Here is a 17017-nt window from a genome sequence, read left to right as displayed (position 1 = left end):
TGAAGCTTGGAAGACAGATCATTAGCTCATTTATCAATTAATTCAATAAACGAGTTAGTAAGCCCCACTCTGTTCCAGGGAACGGCCTGAGGTAAGGAACAGAGGACTGAAAGTGCCTGTCCTAAGGAGCACAGCAACCCGAGGGGAGACAGGCCAGCCTGACTGACACTCCCTGACAGACATGGCCGGGGATGCTATGAGACAGTGTCTGGGGCCCTGCCTGACTAGGAGGCTTGGGAACATTTCCAGGAAGAGCTGATGCCTGGGCCGGGTTCTGAGGGCACTGAGGAGTCAGCTGGCAGAGGGGTGGTGGGGAGGCACTCCAGGCAGGACTGAGAAAGAGAACTGGAGGTGTTCAAGGCTGGAGAACAGAATGAGAGGTAGTGGGGGAGAAGGGAGCAGGTCCTGAGGGAGCCACTGAGGGACTTTAAGCAGGGAAGCAAATTTGCATTTGAGGAAGATCTTTCTGGAGATTAGATCAGACAGCAGGAGGCCGATTAGACCTGCAGGAATCCAGAGGAAATATGACGAGGGCTGGGAACAGGCCAGTTGGGTCAAAAGTCAGTTGCGGAAAGTCAGCGCTCTCTCTCTGTCCCCTGGTCGCCTGTCTGGAGGATGGGCGTCCTGTCCTCTAGTCTCCCAGCCCCCAGCAATGAGGGGCCCCCTCTCTCGCAGCGCCCTCCAGCGCAGTAACAGCAAGCTAGGGCAGCAACAAAGCAAGTGATCTTTAAATGCTGTTATGAAGACAAATAAAAACTCGTCAATTAAAACCATGCAAAAATTTGCAAAAGCTGTGAAAGTCATTCTATCCAATATACTTTTCAGTAAACTTCATTAAATAGCCATAGAGACAAGAAAATTTAACAAATTGGTCCCTCACTACACTGGCTTTTGACACACTGATCTAGAATGAAGTCTACCACTTACATACTTTTTGTGGTTCCATGTACCTCCTTTGTAGCACTTATTAGAGTTGAAATTTCCACGATCACCTAGCTCCTGTTTCTTCCACTGACAAGGCTGTGAGTGCGCCGACAGCAGGGATAATCACCCTTTTATGCATCACCCTTATATTGAAAGAGCAACACTCCAGTTGTGTGCAAATAGAAAACAACTAGATTCTTTCCCACCTGTATCCCTTTAAATCCTTTCTGAGGTCTCATTTTCCCTTGGTCTTTAGATAGAAACTTGGGCAAGTGTCATAACTTTTCAGTCACTCTTAGATTAGAGCAAAAATGAAAAAATTAAAAGACTTTCAGTCCCAGGAGCAGTCATATAACAGCAATTACAATGTCCTGGGATCATTGAAACTCGGGCTTTCATTTCAGGTGAAAGCTTCTCCTTCCTCCCAGCTCCCATTCTCTTTGGCCTTATTGGTTATGCCTTTTAAAAAAATCCTCTTGGGGCTGGCCCGGTGGCAAGAATCACAAGAATACCTGGGGGTCCAGGTATTCATTGAACAAATGGTGAAAAAAGTCCAACAAAGCTAGAACATCAAGGAGAATTTACATTTAAGGAGCTGAAGAAGTGGAACAAGCAAAGGAAACTTTTCTTCCCAGCCGGAGGGGTGTTGTTCGGGTGTCTAGTGCTGCAGAGGGCTTCAGAGGATGAAGCAGAGTAAGGACACTGATTTGATGAACAACAGTCATTGGGATCCTTTGAAGAAATAGTTTTAGCGTAATGTCAGAGGCAGAAACAGACCTTGGTGAGCTGAGGCTGGAATGGGAAGTGAAGAAATGGCAGCAGAAGTACAGGCTGACTGCTTTGATTGGTCTTCTGCTTAGACATGGGAGACTGAACACAGGCTTTAAAAACATCTCTGCTACCTCTCCAAGCCCCATTAAAATGAGAGTAAGAGGATTTTTTTTTCTTGGTGAGGAAGATCGGCCCTGAGCTAACATCTGCCAATCCTCCTCTTTTTGCTGAGGAAGACCGGCCCTGAGCTAACTAACATCCATGCCCATCTTCCTCCACTTTATATGGGTCGCCTGCCACAGCATGGCCCGACAAGCGGTGCGTTGCTGCGCGCCTAGGATCCGAACCGGCGAACCCCGGGCTGCCGCAGCGGAGCGCGCTCACTTAACCGCTTGTGCCGCCGAGTCGGCCCCAAGAGGATTTCTTTAAAAGGCATAACCAATAAGGCCACAGAGAATAGGAAGAGGACTACAGACTCGAGATGTTATCAAACGTTGGAAGCTGGACAGCAGGTGGGCTGGTGGTGATGGATTTAGCAGACCAGAGAGAACCGAAACCCAAGCCTAACGAGGGCAAGCCATCAGAATAAAGCAAATTCACTCTGCAGAACCCCAGAAAAGCAGAGGAATTGAGGCACTTAGTACCACTGAAGAAGATGGAGTGGCTAAATAACCGGGGGACTCATTAAAAGAAATGGTTGTATGAACACGTTATTAAGGAATCTGATGAAAATAGCAGAAGAAACAGCGAAGATTTGAAAGTAGTTGTCTCTGGACAGAGAGAATCAGGGGTGAGGAGGGGTGTGATGGGGTATTTGACGTTTTAAGCAAGGATAATTGATCTTATCTGACTGCTCAGTGTCTATGCCCAACCAATTGTTAAACATTTAAAATATCACCACGGTTTTAAGCTTTATGGTATTATTTGCCTTTGTAAACTATATGCATGAAATAATTTCATAAAAAATAATTAAATGAAAAAGAATGTCATTATGCTTTCAGTAGAGAAAAGATTAAGTGTTAGGCTTTGAAGGAGGAAACAATGGATGGGACAGTAGCATGAAGGGACTTACGGTAAAGAGAGATTGTTGTTGTTGGGATAGAAGAGATTTTATCATAATTCTAGGCTCAAGTCAGGAATTTAACAGAATGGGAAAGATTGAAGCTTTAAGAGAGAGGGGGCAAAATTGTTGAAACACAGTCGAGGAGAGGATAAGAGCAGGGGTAATCAGAGCATGATGGAGAAGATTGCCTTAGAAATCAAGCAGTTTCCTATTTGTACAATTTCCTATTGTAAGTTGGAACCAATTTTATGATGATATTACCATTTTAAATTTCAGGTCGATGATAACAGCTAACACCAACACAGTGGCTGTCGAAAATGGCAATCATCGAAGGAGAGAGAGAAAATTATTGTGGGGCAATGGCTGGGTACAGTGAGAGTAGGTTTGTTTATCCACTGTGTAAAATGTGGTGACAGTGGGCTTTAACTCTAAAAGGACTGGGTAAGTCAATTTGTCTATGGGTCCTCAGTGTCTAGAGCAGTGGGCTGATGATCTTTAAGGATGTTATTAAAGGGATTTGTAAATATATTTTTACATCAGTCTTGCCTGAAGATAGAATATAAACTATGCCTCGTACATTCATGTACACCTATCTTTCCACTGTATGTAGATGCTATTAAGATTAATAACAAGCAAAATTATCTAAATCATCACTGAAATTATATGGCCTTTTCACTTCCTTCCCTCCTACAATGACAGATACTAAAATGATAACTACTATTATGTGGGTAGTTAATGGTATAAGGTGGGGTGGTGGATAAAAGTATTTTTTAACGTTTATCTTTGTGGTAAACATTAACACTGTTTACTAAAATCTTATTTTACTCTTCTTCCAGGCAAATGGGAAGCTTGCACTTCCTTCTTGAGGCTGGCCATGGTGGTGACTTGCTTTGGCTGATGAAATGTGAGCTGAAGTAACATATATTTGTTTCAGGTAGAAGCATTTAATTGCCAGTGCTCAACGACCCAACATTCTCTTGCCCCATCACGGTGATCACGGGAACATGTGCTGCAGAGATACTGGAGAATCAAAGCAGCCTAGCATGCTGCTAATAAATAATAATATTTAATGTTATAGCAATTTTTAATGATATAGTAATTTTTTTTGTGTGTGTGAGGAGGACTAGCCCTGAGCTAACATCCGATGCCAATCCTCCCCTTTTTTTCTTGAGGAAGAGTGGCCCTGAGCCAACATCTGTGCCCATCTTCCTCCACTTTATATGGGACGCTGCCACAGCATGGCCTGACAAGGTCAAGGCTTGAACATGGCCAGGCGTGCAGGGTGTGTGCCTGGGATCCAAACAGGCGAACCCCGGGCCACCAAAGTGGAGTGCACGCACTTAACCACTTGCGCAACCCGGCCGGCCCCGATAGAGCAATTATTTTTACGTGAACTTTGTCTTTTTATTCTAGGCAGGACTACAATGAAGCATTTTAGAGTGAAGGTTGGTCATTAGAAAACAAAGAACCAAAACAATCTCCTCTTCAACCCCAATATGTAGCAATTCAGCTTTACCTCTTGTTTCCTTGGCCCCCTCTTCTTTTGTTTTTCACGTCTATCCTATGAATAGAGGAAAAAGAATGATCAACTATGACCAAAGTGAGAAAAAGTCCACCACTTTCCGCTTTTACTGCTTTTTGTAAAAAAGTAGAAAGTTCCTCCTCTACTGCTGACTGGCTGTGTGATCTTGGGTAATTGACTTTACCTTTCTGATTCTGTTTCCTCTTCTATAAAATGTGGAAAATAAAATTAATATCCTCAAAAAGCTGTTGTGAGGATCAAATGAAAAATATATGGGAAAGCACAAATAAACATTTAAGATCCTATGCAAGTTCTACTATGATGCTGATTGTGGTAGATTGCATATGGCCCCAATTGTTCCACTCTCCCCTCGTCCCAGTCCTTTGCTGCGCCTCTCATGGGGCAGTGTGCATTTTCCTATCTCTAGACTCTGGGCCTGGCCATGTGACTTGCTTTGGTCAACAGGAAGTCACCAGATGTGACATAAGAGGTGCTTGGAAAGTACTTGTACAACTGGGTTTGTCCCTTTGCTTCTCGGCCATAGCTATGAGAAGAACATGGCCAGGCTGGCAGACAAGAAGGACCACTCCAGCTGGTCCCCAGCCAACCTACAGATTAGTACACTAAATAAAGTTGTATGCCACTGAGATTTTGTGGTGATTGTATTATTATGGCATTAACCAACTGGTACAATCATGATTTCCCTGGAAAACATTGAGAAAAAAATGGAAAGGTTCAAAAAGAGTAAACAATATGAAATTTTGTCTTTCTTTCGGAAGTGAATAAACAACTCATATCCTGAAAGTTAACAACCGTCAGAAGCCGTTTCTCTGGAAGAGTTTCAGGTCCCCCATGGCCTCAGTTCCTTTTCGTCGTGATTTTCACTAGCAATTTTTTTCTCTAAGTTTTTCCTTTCCTTGCATCTTCCCATCTTGTATCATACCTTTTTCTAATATAAAGCAATGCCCCTGACATCCCAACAACCAGCTCCTTAACCAGCAGCCATTCAGATAAAAAAATAGAGAATGTTTCTCTATTAATACTTAGTGATGAATTTTTCCAATTCACGTAAAAAAATAAGGACTTTTGTTATTTTTGTTGTTGTTGTTTGTTTTGATTTTTTAAATAAATATCACACTTTTCCATTACATTATTGTTGGAAATGGTAGGAAACTTGTTGTATGGTGTGTGCAGGTGAGATGGGCTCTTGTACCCTGTTCTCTTTAAAAAATTGGGAATATTGTTTTGGGATCAATTCCATTATTTTTGCCTCAGAGATTAAAAGAAAATTGTTGGACCAGTTTCTTGGTTTTGTTTTTTTTATAATGAATGTAAGATGGCTGAAAGTTTGTTGTTGTTGTTTCATTTTTAATTGATTCTTTAAAAATAAGAAACACATAGAAACGTTGCAAACAGTTTCAAAAAGGTGCCAGTAAAAATTATATTTCCTTCTTTCCCTTATCCATTCAGTCTACCCAGGCCCCACCCCAGAGTCAACCACTTAACAGTTCTTTGTGAATCTTTCCAGAGATCATCACTGTATATGTGAGCCCAGATTTTACTCTCTAACTCTGCCCCACGACACTAGTGTAATTTGCAACCTGTGGCCCTATAACTAGCCCCCCAAAGGGCATTTATATGGTTTACAATGTACCAGTATGGTTCCAATGTTTTCCATGTTCCAATGTTTCATCATTATAAACAATGTTGTAATGAATCTTTTATTAATACACATTATTTCCCACATATGCTAAGTATATTTGTCAGTACTGGGAGTGAAATTGCAAAATCAAAGTAATGAGCAGCTTTAATTTGGAAAGATATTGCCTAATTTCTCTCTATAGAGGTTGTTTTAATTTGCATTCCCATCATCAGATATGACAGTGTCTACTTGCCATACTCTTGACCACAGAACATATACCTTATTAAACTTTTTTATCTTTGCCAATTTGATATGTAAAAACGTTTTCAGAGCAGTTTTATTTGCATTTTTTCCCCAATGAGTGAGGTTGAACATCTTTCAATACGCTTAAATTTTAGGAGAGATTTTTATTTCTTTCTACTCATTCTAACCATATCTTTTGTTGATATATGCTGGATTTTTTTATAGTTTTTTGTAGGAACTCTATATGTTAAAGAAATCTCCACTTTATCTGGAATGTGAGCTGCAAAAAGTTGTTTGTCTATTTACAAATGGCAAACCTAGTATATTTGTCAGACAGAGCTGATATTTTCAAATACTATCCCATACAACAAAATTTTTTCAGTAAAAATGATGAAAGAAATGAATAATACGTTGTGCAGAAATATGTAAACAGGAAACATTTTCTTTTATTGAAATTTACATATACATATAAAATCATGCTTGTAAAAAATAGAAAAGTAAAATACATAGTACAGTACAAATAAGAAAAAAGCAATAGACAAATATTTTTAATTACATTCATGTATTTACTGAAAAAGGCAAAAATTATGCCTGTATATAGGTCTGTTGCAGTAATGAACAATAATATTACAGTTTAACAACAATTAAATACATAGAAAAAGAATAAATTTCCTTTTAAAGATATTATTCAAATTCAGTAAATTATTTCGTGTACAAACTACTGTTTGCCCTTAGCAAACAAAAATATTACACCTTTCAGTCTGCACTGTTTTACTATTTTATATTATATAAACAAAAATTCCAAATGGCCGTTAGAATGACAAAACTGAAAAACTCAACTTTTGTTTCTTCTTCCTTACAATCATTGTAATAACATTGTTTATTCTCAATCTATTTAAATTCAGGAAAATGTAATAACACAGAGTTTGATGACAGGAACTGTACCTGAAGTGAGTTTGAACAAGTCCAATGCATAACATATATGAGACTGCCTGTATCAGGGCTGAACTGAGAGTTGACTGAATTAACTTCCATTTATAATAAAATGTCTATTAAAGGATAAGTTAAAAAAAAGCGCCCATTTGAAGTTTACATTTATATTTTAAAAACTCAAACTCAAAAATCTCAGAAATTGTTAGCTGTGCTAATACAATAGCCACTAAGCAAATGTGGCTAAATTAAAATTAAATTAAATGAGAATCCTTCTGTTTCCAGTCAAGATGGAATAATAGGGACCAGATATACCCTTCAGCCTAACACAATCAAGAAATGGACAACATATAGAAAACAGTGATTTTCAGGACACTGGACATCAGGCAATGAAGGGTAGTGATCCCTGAGAGTTGAGAAATGAGTGAGGATCACCCTACAATTGTTCAATCTGATCACCTTGAGACAGTTTTCAGATGGCGGGCAGAGAGGGGGCACGCTGAGTTAAGGAGACAGAGCTGGGAGTCTGGGGAGATCAAGGCAGCAATATTTCATAGAATAAAGAACTGGGAAGAAGTGAATGGCATAGAGAGAGAATTTTGGAGCTCTGTAGAAGACCCCCTTTGAGTAGTAAGCTGTGTATTTATCAGCCCCTGGGTGTGAATAACCTACCAGAGGCTGAGAAAGAACCACCCAAAAGAATTCAAGGTAAAAGAGCCCATGCTCAAACAGGGCCATGAATAGTGCTTATTCTCACCACACAGACTGGAAAATGTCTTCAAGCAGAAGAAAAGATTAGCAAACCTAAACATTTATCAATAGAAACCATTCAGAATGAAACGTGGAAGTAACAGAATTTGAAAAAAAGAACAGGGTCTGAGTGAGCTGTAGGACAAGTTCAAGTGGTGTTGTATACGTGTAATTGGAGTCCCACAGGAGAGGAGAGTGAGATGGGAACCAAAAATATATTTGAAGAAATAATGGCTGAAATTTTCCAAATTTGATGAAAACTGTAAATCCACAGACCAAACACACTGAATGAACCCCTAGCAGAAGAAACAAGAAGGAAACTCCACCAAGGCACATCGTACTCAAATTGCTCAAATGACAGTGCTAAAGAGAAAATCTTCAAAACAGCCAAAGAAAAAAGACACACATGAAAAGGAACAAAGGTAAGGGTGACAGCAGAGGTCTCATCAATAATGCAGGTGAGAAGATAGTGGGGCAACAGTTTAAAAATTCTTGAAAAAATCCTGTCAACCTATAATTTTATACCCAGCAAAAGTATCATTCAAAATTTAAGGCAAAATAACAACCTTTTTAGACATACAAAATCTGAAAGAATTAATCACCACCATATCTGCACTACAAAAAATGTTTTTAAAAAAAAAGTCCTTCAAGCAGAAGGAAAATTATCCTAGATGGAAATCTGGACCTACACAAAGGAATGAAGAATACTGGAAATCTCTGGAAATTCTTGATTTGGGGGACATGGGGGCAGGGAAAGTAGCCTTTATCTCTACTTTATAACTTTTCTTGTGGTATCTTTGTCTGACTTTGGTGTCAGAGTAATACTGGCCTCTTAGAATAACTTGGGAAGTATTCCCTCCTTTTCACTTGTTTGGAAGAGTTTGAGAAGTATTGGGGTTAATTCTTTAAATGTTTGGTAGAATTCAACAGTGAAGCCATCTGGTTTGGACAATTCTCTGAATGAAGTTATTTTTTTAAACTGATTCAATCTCTTGTTATATGTCTGTTCAGATTTTCTATTTAGTCTTAAATCAGTTTTGGTAATTGTGTGTTTCTAGGAATTTGTCCTTTCATCTAGGTTATCTAACTTGTTGGCATGTAATTGTTCATAGTATTCTCTTATCATTCTTTTGATTTCTGTAAGGTCAGTAGTAATGTCTCCACTTTCTGATTTTATTTATTTGTATTCTCTTTTTTTCTTTGTCAGGCTAGCTAAGATTTGTCAATTTGGTTGATCTTTTCAAAGAACCCACTTTGGTTTAATTATTCTTATTGTTTAAGAATAACTCTTGTTATTCTTTATTTTTTCTATCTCCATTCTAATCTTCATTTTTTCCCTCCTGCTCCTAGCTTTGGATTTATTTTGCTTTTCTTTTTCTAGGTCTTCAAGTTGTAAAAGTAGGTTATTGATTTGAGATCTTTGTTCTTTTTTAATCTAGGCATTTACTGCTATAAATTTCTCTCTGAGCACTGCTTTCGCCACATCCTATATGTTTGGGTATATTGTATTTTCATTTTTGTTTGTCTCTAAGTATTTTCTAATTTCCCTTGTGATTTCTTCTTTGACCGTTGGTTGTTTAAGAGTATGTTGTTTAATTTCCACATATTTGTGTATTTTACAGTTTTCCTTCTGTTACTGATTTCTAGCTTTATTCTATTGTCATTAGAGAAGCTACTTCATATGATTTCAATATATATATATATATTTTTTGCTGAGGAAGATTCGCCCTGAGCTAACATCTGTTGCCAATCTTCCTCTATTTTGTATGTGGATCGCCACCACAGCATGGCCACTGATAGACAAGTGGTGTAGGTCTGTGGCCGGGAACCAAACCCAGGCCACCAAAGTGGAGCACACCAAACTTAACCACTAGGCCACTAGTGCTGGCCCATGATTTCAATATTTTTTAATTTATTGAGACATGTTTTGTGGCCTAACATATGGTCTATCCTAGAGAAGGTTTCATGTGCACTTGAGAAGTGTATTCTACCGTTGTTGGGTAGAGTGCTCTATATATGTCTAGTTGTTAGATCAGGTTGGCTTATAGTGCTGTCAAAGTTCCCTATTTTCTTATTGATCTTCTGTCTAGATTTTCTATCCATTATGGAAAGTAGGGTATTGAAGTCTCCAACTATTATTTTAGAATTGTGTCTTCCTCACTTCAATTATGTCAATGTTTGTTTCATATATTTTGGGCTCTATTGTTTGTTGTCTATATGTATACAATTATTATACATACCCTGAGCTAACATCCGTGCTAATCCTCCTCTTTTTGCTGAGGAAGACCGGCTCTAAGCTAATATGTATTGCCAATCCTCCTCCTTTTTTTTTCCCCAAAGCCCCAGTAGATAGTTGTAGGTCATAGTTGCACATCCTTCTAGTTGCTGTACGTGGGATGTGGCCTCAGCATGGCCGGAGAAGCAGTGCATTGGTGCGCGCCCGGGATCCGAATCCGGGCCGCCAACAGCAGAGCGCGCGCACTTAACCACTAAGCCGTGGGGCCGGCCCAAATTATTATATATTTTTAATGAACTGACTCTTTTATCAATGTCTAATGTCCTTCATTGTCTCTTGTTACAAGAGACAAAGAAGGTCAATTTTGCCTGATATTAATGTGGCCACTCCAGCTCTATTTCAGTTACTATTTACATGGAAAATTGTTTTCCTTCCTTTCACTTTCAACCTATTTGTGTCTTTGGATCTAAAGTGAGTTTCTTGTAGACAACATATAGTTAGATCACATTTTTTTTTAAATCAGTTGTGCCAATCTTTGCCTATTTATTGGAGAATTTAATTCATTTACATTAAATTAATTGCTGATAAGGAAGGCCTTACTTCTGCCATTTTGATATTTGTTTTCTGTATCTTATACCTTTTTGTTCCTTATTTCCTCCATTACTGCCTTCGTTTATGTTCAGTTGATTTTTTTTTTTGTAGTGAACTGTTTTGATTCTCTTCTCATTTCCTTTTTGTGTACTTTTTAGATATTTTGTGGTTACAAGGGGGATTATCTTAAATTTATAGCATCTTAAATTTATAGCAATCTAATTTGAATTGACACCAACCTAGCTTCAAGAGCATATAAAAACTCTGCTCTTATACAGTTCCATCCCCTCTTTTATGTTATTATCACACATTACGTCTTTATACACTGTGTTGTTAACAGATTTATAATTATTTTCATACATTTCTCTCTTAAATCATGTAGGAAATAAAAAGAGGAGTTACAAATCAAAAATAAAATAACATTGGCTTTTGTATTTACCTATGTAGTTACATTTACTAGAGTTCCTTATTTTTTCATATGGCTTTGGGTTACGGTCTAGTGTCCTTTTGTTCAGCCTGAAGGACTCCCTTTCTTGTAGTGCATTTCTTGTAGAACAGGTGTACTAGCAACTAACTCTATCAGCTTTTGTTTATCTGAGAATGTCTTAATTTCTCCTTCTTTTTTAAAGGATAGCTTTGCCAGATATAGAATTCTGGGTTGACAGTTCTTTTCTTTCAGTGCTTTAAAAATGTTTCCTCTGGCTTCCATAGTTTCTGATGAGAAAGATGCTGCTAATCTTATTGAGAATCCCTTGTCCATGATGAGTTGTTTTTCTCTTGCTGCTTTCAAGATTTTCTGTTCTGTTCCTTGGCTTTTAACAATTTCATTATAGTGTGTCTTGGTATGGATTTCTTTGCATTATCTTTTTAGGGCCAGTAAGCATCCTGAATCTGTAGATTCATATCTTTTATCAAATTTTGGAAGTTTATGCTATTATTTCTTCAAATATTCTCTCTGACGCTTTCTCTTGTCTCCTTCTGAGATTTTCATTATATATTTATTGGTATGCTTGATGGTCTCCCACAGCTCACTTAGGCTCTGTTAATTTTCTTCATTCTTTTTTCTTTCTGCTTCTCAGGCTGGATAATTTAATTGACTCATCTTCAAGTTCACGTACTCTTCTGCCTGCTCAAATTTGCTATTAAAACCCTCTAGTGAGTTTTTCATTTCCATTATTACACTTTTCAGCTCCAAAATTTCTGTCTGATTCCTTTATAATTTCTATCGCTTTATTGTATTCTCTATTTATTTACACATCATCCTCCTGATTTCCTTTAGCTCTTTGAACATACTTAAGATAGTTGATTTATTTTATTTTATTTTATTTTTAATTTTTTGTTTATTGCAGTAACGTTGGTTTATAACATTGTAAAAATTTCAGGTGTACATCATTGTACTTCTATTTCTGCATAGATTACAACATGTTCACCACCAAAATACTAATTACAACCCATCACCACACACATGTACCGAATTATCCCTTTCACCCTCCTCCTTCCCCCCTTCCCCTCTGGTAACCACCAATCCAATCTCAGTCCCTATGTGTTTGTTTATTGTTGTTATTATCTACTACTTAATGAAGGAAATCATACAGTATTTGACCTTCTCCCTCTGACTTATTTCACTTTGCATTATACCCTCAATGTCCATCCATGTTGTCACAAATGGCTGGATTTCATCGTTTCTTATGGCTGAATAGTATTCCATTGTGTATATAGACCACATCTTCTTTATCCATTCGTCCCTTGGTGGGCACTTAGGTTGCTTCCAAGTCTTGGCTATTGTGAATAATGCTGCAATGAACACAGGGGTGCATGTACCTTTACAAATTGGTATTTTCAAGTTCTTTGGATAAATACCCAACAGTGGAATAGCTGGATCATATGGTAGTTCTATCCTTGATTTTTCGAGGAATCTCCATACTGTTTTCCATAGTGGCTACACCAGTTTGCACTCCCACCAGCAGTGTATGAGAGTTCCCTTCTCTCCACATCCTCTCCAACACATGTTGTTTCCTGTCTTGTTAATTATAGCCATTCTGACGGGCGTGAGGTGATATCTCATTGTAGTTTTGATTTGCATTTCCCTGATAGTTAGTGATTTTGAACATAAGATAGTTGATTTAAAGTCTTTGTCTAGTTAAGTCCAAATTCTATTCTTCCTCAGGGACCATTTCTGTTAATTTCTCCTGTGGATGGGCCATATTTTCTTGTTTCATTGCATGCTTCATAATTTTTTGTCAAAGACTGGACATTTTGAATATTATAGTGTAGCAACTCTTGAAATTAGATTCTTCATTTTCCTTAGGGCTTGCTTTATTTGCTTGCTGTAGACTGTAGCTGTTTGTTTGTTTAGTAACTTTTCTAAACTGTTTTTGTAAAGTTTGTTTTTTGCCCTGTGTGGTCTCTGAAGTCTCTGTCCCTTTACCTTGTATTCAGCTAGTGTTTAGACAAGGAGCCAGAGAGAGAGTGAGAGGAAGAGAAAGGGAAAGGGAGGGAGAGGAGAAAGAAAAGAGGAAGAAAGAAAGAAAGAAAAGGAAAGGAAAAGAAAAGAAAAGAAGTCCCTCAAATCAACAATAACATAAAACCTCTCCAAGTCTTTGCAAATAGTCTCTGTGCCGGGCACTCCTTCAGCGCTTAGCCAGGCCATTTACAATTCTGTCTTAGCCTTCACTTCATGTTTGCACCGAGCCTAGAGATCACCTAGAGGTGTAAGCTTAGGATCTTCTTAGGTCTTTTCTGAGCATGTGTCCTGCCCTGGGCGTGTGTGTTGCTTTCTAAATTCCCCAGTGTACACAGGGGCTTTTGAATTCCCTGATTTCCCATAGAATCTCTCTCCCTAACTTTTGGTCCCAAGCTTTGGCACTCTATTGTGTGTCTCAACTGTACTCTTTCGTCCCAGGTGGCTGCAGGTTGTTTGTTTACCTTACAGTGTTTTTGAGGCATGCCCACTGCCTTCCCACTCTGAGTCCTGAGCGAGGAGAAACAAAGAAAGGCACATTGTGGCAGCCCCTCAAGTAGTCCCCAGGCAGGTTAGAACAGACAAGCATAGTTCTTTTTTAATAAAGTCTGCTCTGCTCCTTCTAGAGTTCCACACTGGGAAAATGGATTGCCATCTTTCAAGCTGCCACTAAACTGGGGACAGGGTGGGGAAAGGGCAGGTAGAAATGCCACAAAGTTTTCCTACCATTTTTACGTTGCCTTTTCCTTCATTCAGCATTCGCTTGAGTGCTGTAGGCCTTTGACTGATAACCAGCGTTCTGACAAATTTGGTTCTGACAGTCTGCTTCATTTTTCTGGTTTTCTTTGTGGGGGGACAAGAGTTTGGGTTTGCCTGCTCTGCCATTTTTGCTGACATCACTCTCTGCATTGCATGTTCCTCCTGTGCATATTCTCTTTCCAGCATCTTGTCACTCTGCTGAACATCACCCTAGTTCTTTTTCTCAGAAATAGGACCCATATGAAACTCGGTGTATAACAACTTTTTAGGGTAAAATGAAAATGCAAAGTTTCAGTCAGGGATCATGCCCCAGCGCAGTACTATCACAGTAGACGACATACTAACTGAAGCATCTGGCTTCCCCGTTCTTTGAGATCCCTTGGTTATCAAGACAGTAGCCGCTCTCTCTGTTCTCTGGGTTTCTCTCCCTTCCTTCTAAGTCCCCTACCTCTTTGTCTGGGCAGGCTGTCAAACCAGAATTCTCACTTCTCTATCAGAACAACTTAAGTCTATCCCACTGCCAGGCCACCCTGTCATTGACATAAGCCACCTGCACATCAGCCCATCAAAATATTTTGGTATAAAAAGGGAGTGGGACTTTTTATTCCCAGAAGGAAACCTGCTCCCAGCTTTCAAAATAACAAAAATTTCTCCCAATCGTACATATTTTATTTCATTTTGAAAATGTAGATACATTTTAATACTTCTTTGAACATTTTTATATTGCCTTTATGGTAACTTCCATTTAAAAATGTTTATTTCTCTGGAGGTGGGATAAAATATTCCATTTTCTTGATCCGGCCCAGTGGTGGCATGGTTAAGTTGGTGCGTTGTGCTTCGACAGCCCAGGGTCCGCAGGTTTGGATCCCAGGCGCGGACCTATGTACCTCTCATCTAGTCATGCTGTGGCAGGTGTCCCACATAAAGTAGAGAAAAATGGGCACAGATGTTAGCCCAGGGTCAGTCTTCCTCAGCAAAAAAGAGGAGGATTGACAACAGGTGTTAGCTCAGGGCTAATCTTCCTCACACACACACACACACACACACAAAATTCCATTTCCTTTTGTAAACCAATATTTTAAGAAGTTCTGAAATTTTTACAAATATGATATTAACTCCTCTCTAAATACTGTTTCTTCAAGGAATGAGGAACTTTATTGTTGGATTATTGTTCAGTAAAAGAAAGAGGCTCTTTCCTTTCTGTAAGTGAAAACTATTTTCAGTTTTGTTTTTTACTCTGTTTTTGTTCCAGGAATTGAAAATGTGGCTGAAATGTCTTATTTTTCAAAAAACTATTTTTTCTTATTTTAAAGTTAACACATTTATTTGGTATTTAAATAAGAAAAACGAAGAATGAATAAAACAGAGACTTCCTAAATTCAGAAAATTCATAAATATATAAAACAGAAAATAAAAATCACCAGTAATCCCATTACCCAGAAATACCAGTTGCTATCTATTTGATATATACCCTCCAAGAACTTTTAAATTGCAGTTTATATAAACACATATATGTGTGTATTTATATGAGTGTATTTATGTGTATCTTTGTTCTTTAACAAAAATAAGATTTAGTAAGGGCTTTTTTATTTCAATAGGTATAGAATGCATCATTTTAATAGCTACATGATGGTTCATTTATGGATGTGCAATAGTTTAATCAGTTTCTTATTAATGAGCACTTAGTTTATTTCCATTTGTTCTCTGTTATAAACATTGCATATATATGTTAGAAGTTACAAGAAACTTAGAGTATGTGATTCTGGTTCCTCAGGTAGTTTTCTTTAAATATTTCCTTCTGTAAGTTGGCATCAAAACAACACAGTTTTTGGAATCCCGTTTCAAAATGCTTTGATCACAAAGTAGGCAATCCTCAATAAGTATCTAAGATGTCTTAAACATTTCCAACCTTCAGAGACGACCTTCCAACCTGGCTGCAGTCTGTCGTTTCAGTTTTAACTCCCTGAGTTGCCTACAAAGTCTCCACTCTGCTCGGATGGATTTATTCATTGGGAGGAGACTTGTGCTTTGCTATCTTTCTGCCATAGCATTTGCTGCTTTCCCAGGCTGGAAAGGCTGGAAGTCAGTTCCTTTTTCTCTCCACTTGCCAAGGGAATCCAGAATTATAGGTCTAGCTCAAATCCCACTTGGACTATAAACTCTTTCTGACCTCCTAGCAGGAAGGGATTATTCCTCTCTTTAAAGTCCCTGGGCACGTAATATTTGTGCCATTTTTGGCAATTAAATATATATGGTCTCGTAACAGTTCCTTCTCTTGTGTTTTCAAGTGTTATTTAAATCTTGCTTATTATTTCCTCATTGGCATATTTATATCATCTTTCTATAACTGTAGCAGAAGGCTGCTGAAGGGAGAGATCGTTTTTGCCATTTGCCCAGCACTGTACCTTGCACATAGAAGGAGCTTGGTAAATGTTTGATTTAATATGATTACTATAAATTAGAGATCTGTATTAGTAAAATTATCAATCAGTTCAAGTTCAATGCACAGATAAGAATATACAAAAATATCAGTTTATTAAAGCTCTTTCGTCAAGATATTATAAAATCTTTGTTACTGATTATATACTGCCATTGTTGGTAACTGGACTATGTGATCTTTAAGTCAAAATAATGTCTTTAAGATTTTTTCTATATTTTTATAATATTTAAAATATCTACTTAAAATGGCTTGCATAAATATTGAATTACTTACCTTGCAAAAACTTAAGTAGAAGCACAAAAGTAACAGAAGAACATGAGCAAGCTTCATATTGGAGATACTCAGGGCTTCTGTCCCTACTGTGGACTCTTCTCCACCCCAGATATTCTTTTGAAATTTAATTTTTAACCTCTGAAAAAATATTTAAAAAGTGCAACTTTCCTAAAGAGCTTTGTACTTTTGAACTGGTAGAGAATTTGGCTAAAATCCAGAGATTTACCGTAACTGAAACCAAAAAAAGACCTCCCCAGTAAATAGCTTAGGGAGACAACCAATGGGGACTGTGTCTCCTGCAGAGGAGACAGATTTCGCCACCTTGTTACTGAACAATGCCTCGATTCTTTTCTAGGGAAGGCAGAAACTACGCTGGAAGAAAATTTCTTATGTTTTTTGGTAAAATAAAACT

At 38.1% G+C, this 17017-nt stretch overlaps 1 protein-coding gene across 1 annotated transcript in view; it reads right to left on the bottom strand.

The window, feature by feature from the left end:
• CFI (complement factor I) overlaps positions 1 to 16665 on the bottom strand; it is a 48951-nt gene extending 32286 nt beyond the window's left edge. The window contains exon 1 of the mRNA XM_087437211.1: positions 16606 to 16665. Coding sequence (XP_087293337.1) covers positions 16606 to 16662 — 57 coding nt within the window. The 5' untranslated portion in view covers positions 16663 to 16665. The remainder of the gene's footprint in view (positions 1 to 16605) is intronic.
• Positions 16666 to 17017: the final 352 nt, after the last annotated feature.

This window comes from Ceratotherium simum, chromosome 12, assembly GCF_057802395.1.
Source record: "Ceratotherium simum simum isolate JZ-2026a chromosome 12, ASM5780239v1, whole genome shotgun sequence".
In the NCBI taxonomy this organism is placed as follows: Eukaryota; Metazoa; Chordata; class Mammalia; order Perissodactyla; family Rhinocerotidae; genus Ceratotherium; species Ceratotherium simum.
This window is presented reverse-complemented; position numbering and strand designations above follow the sequence as displayed.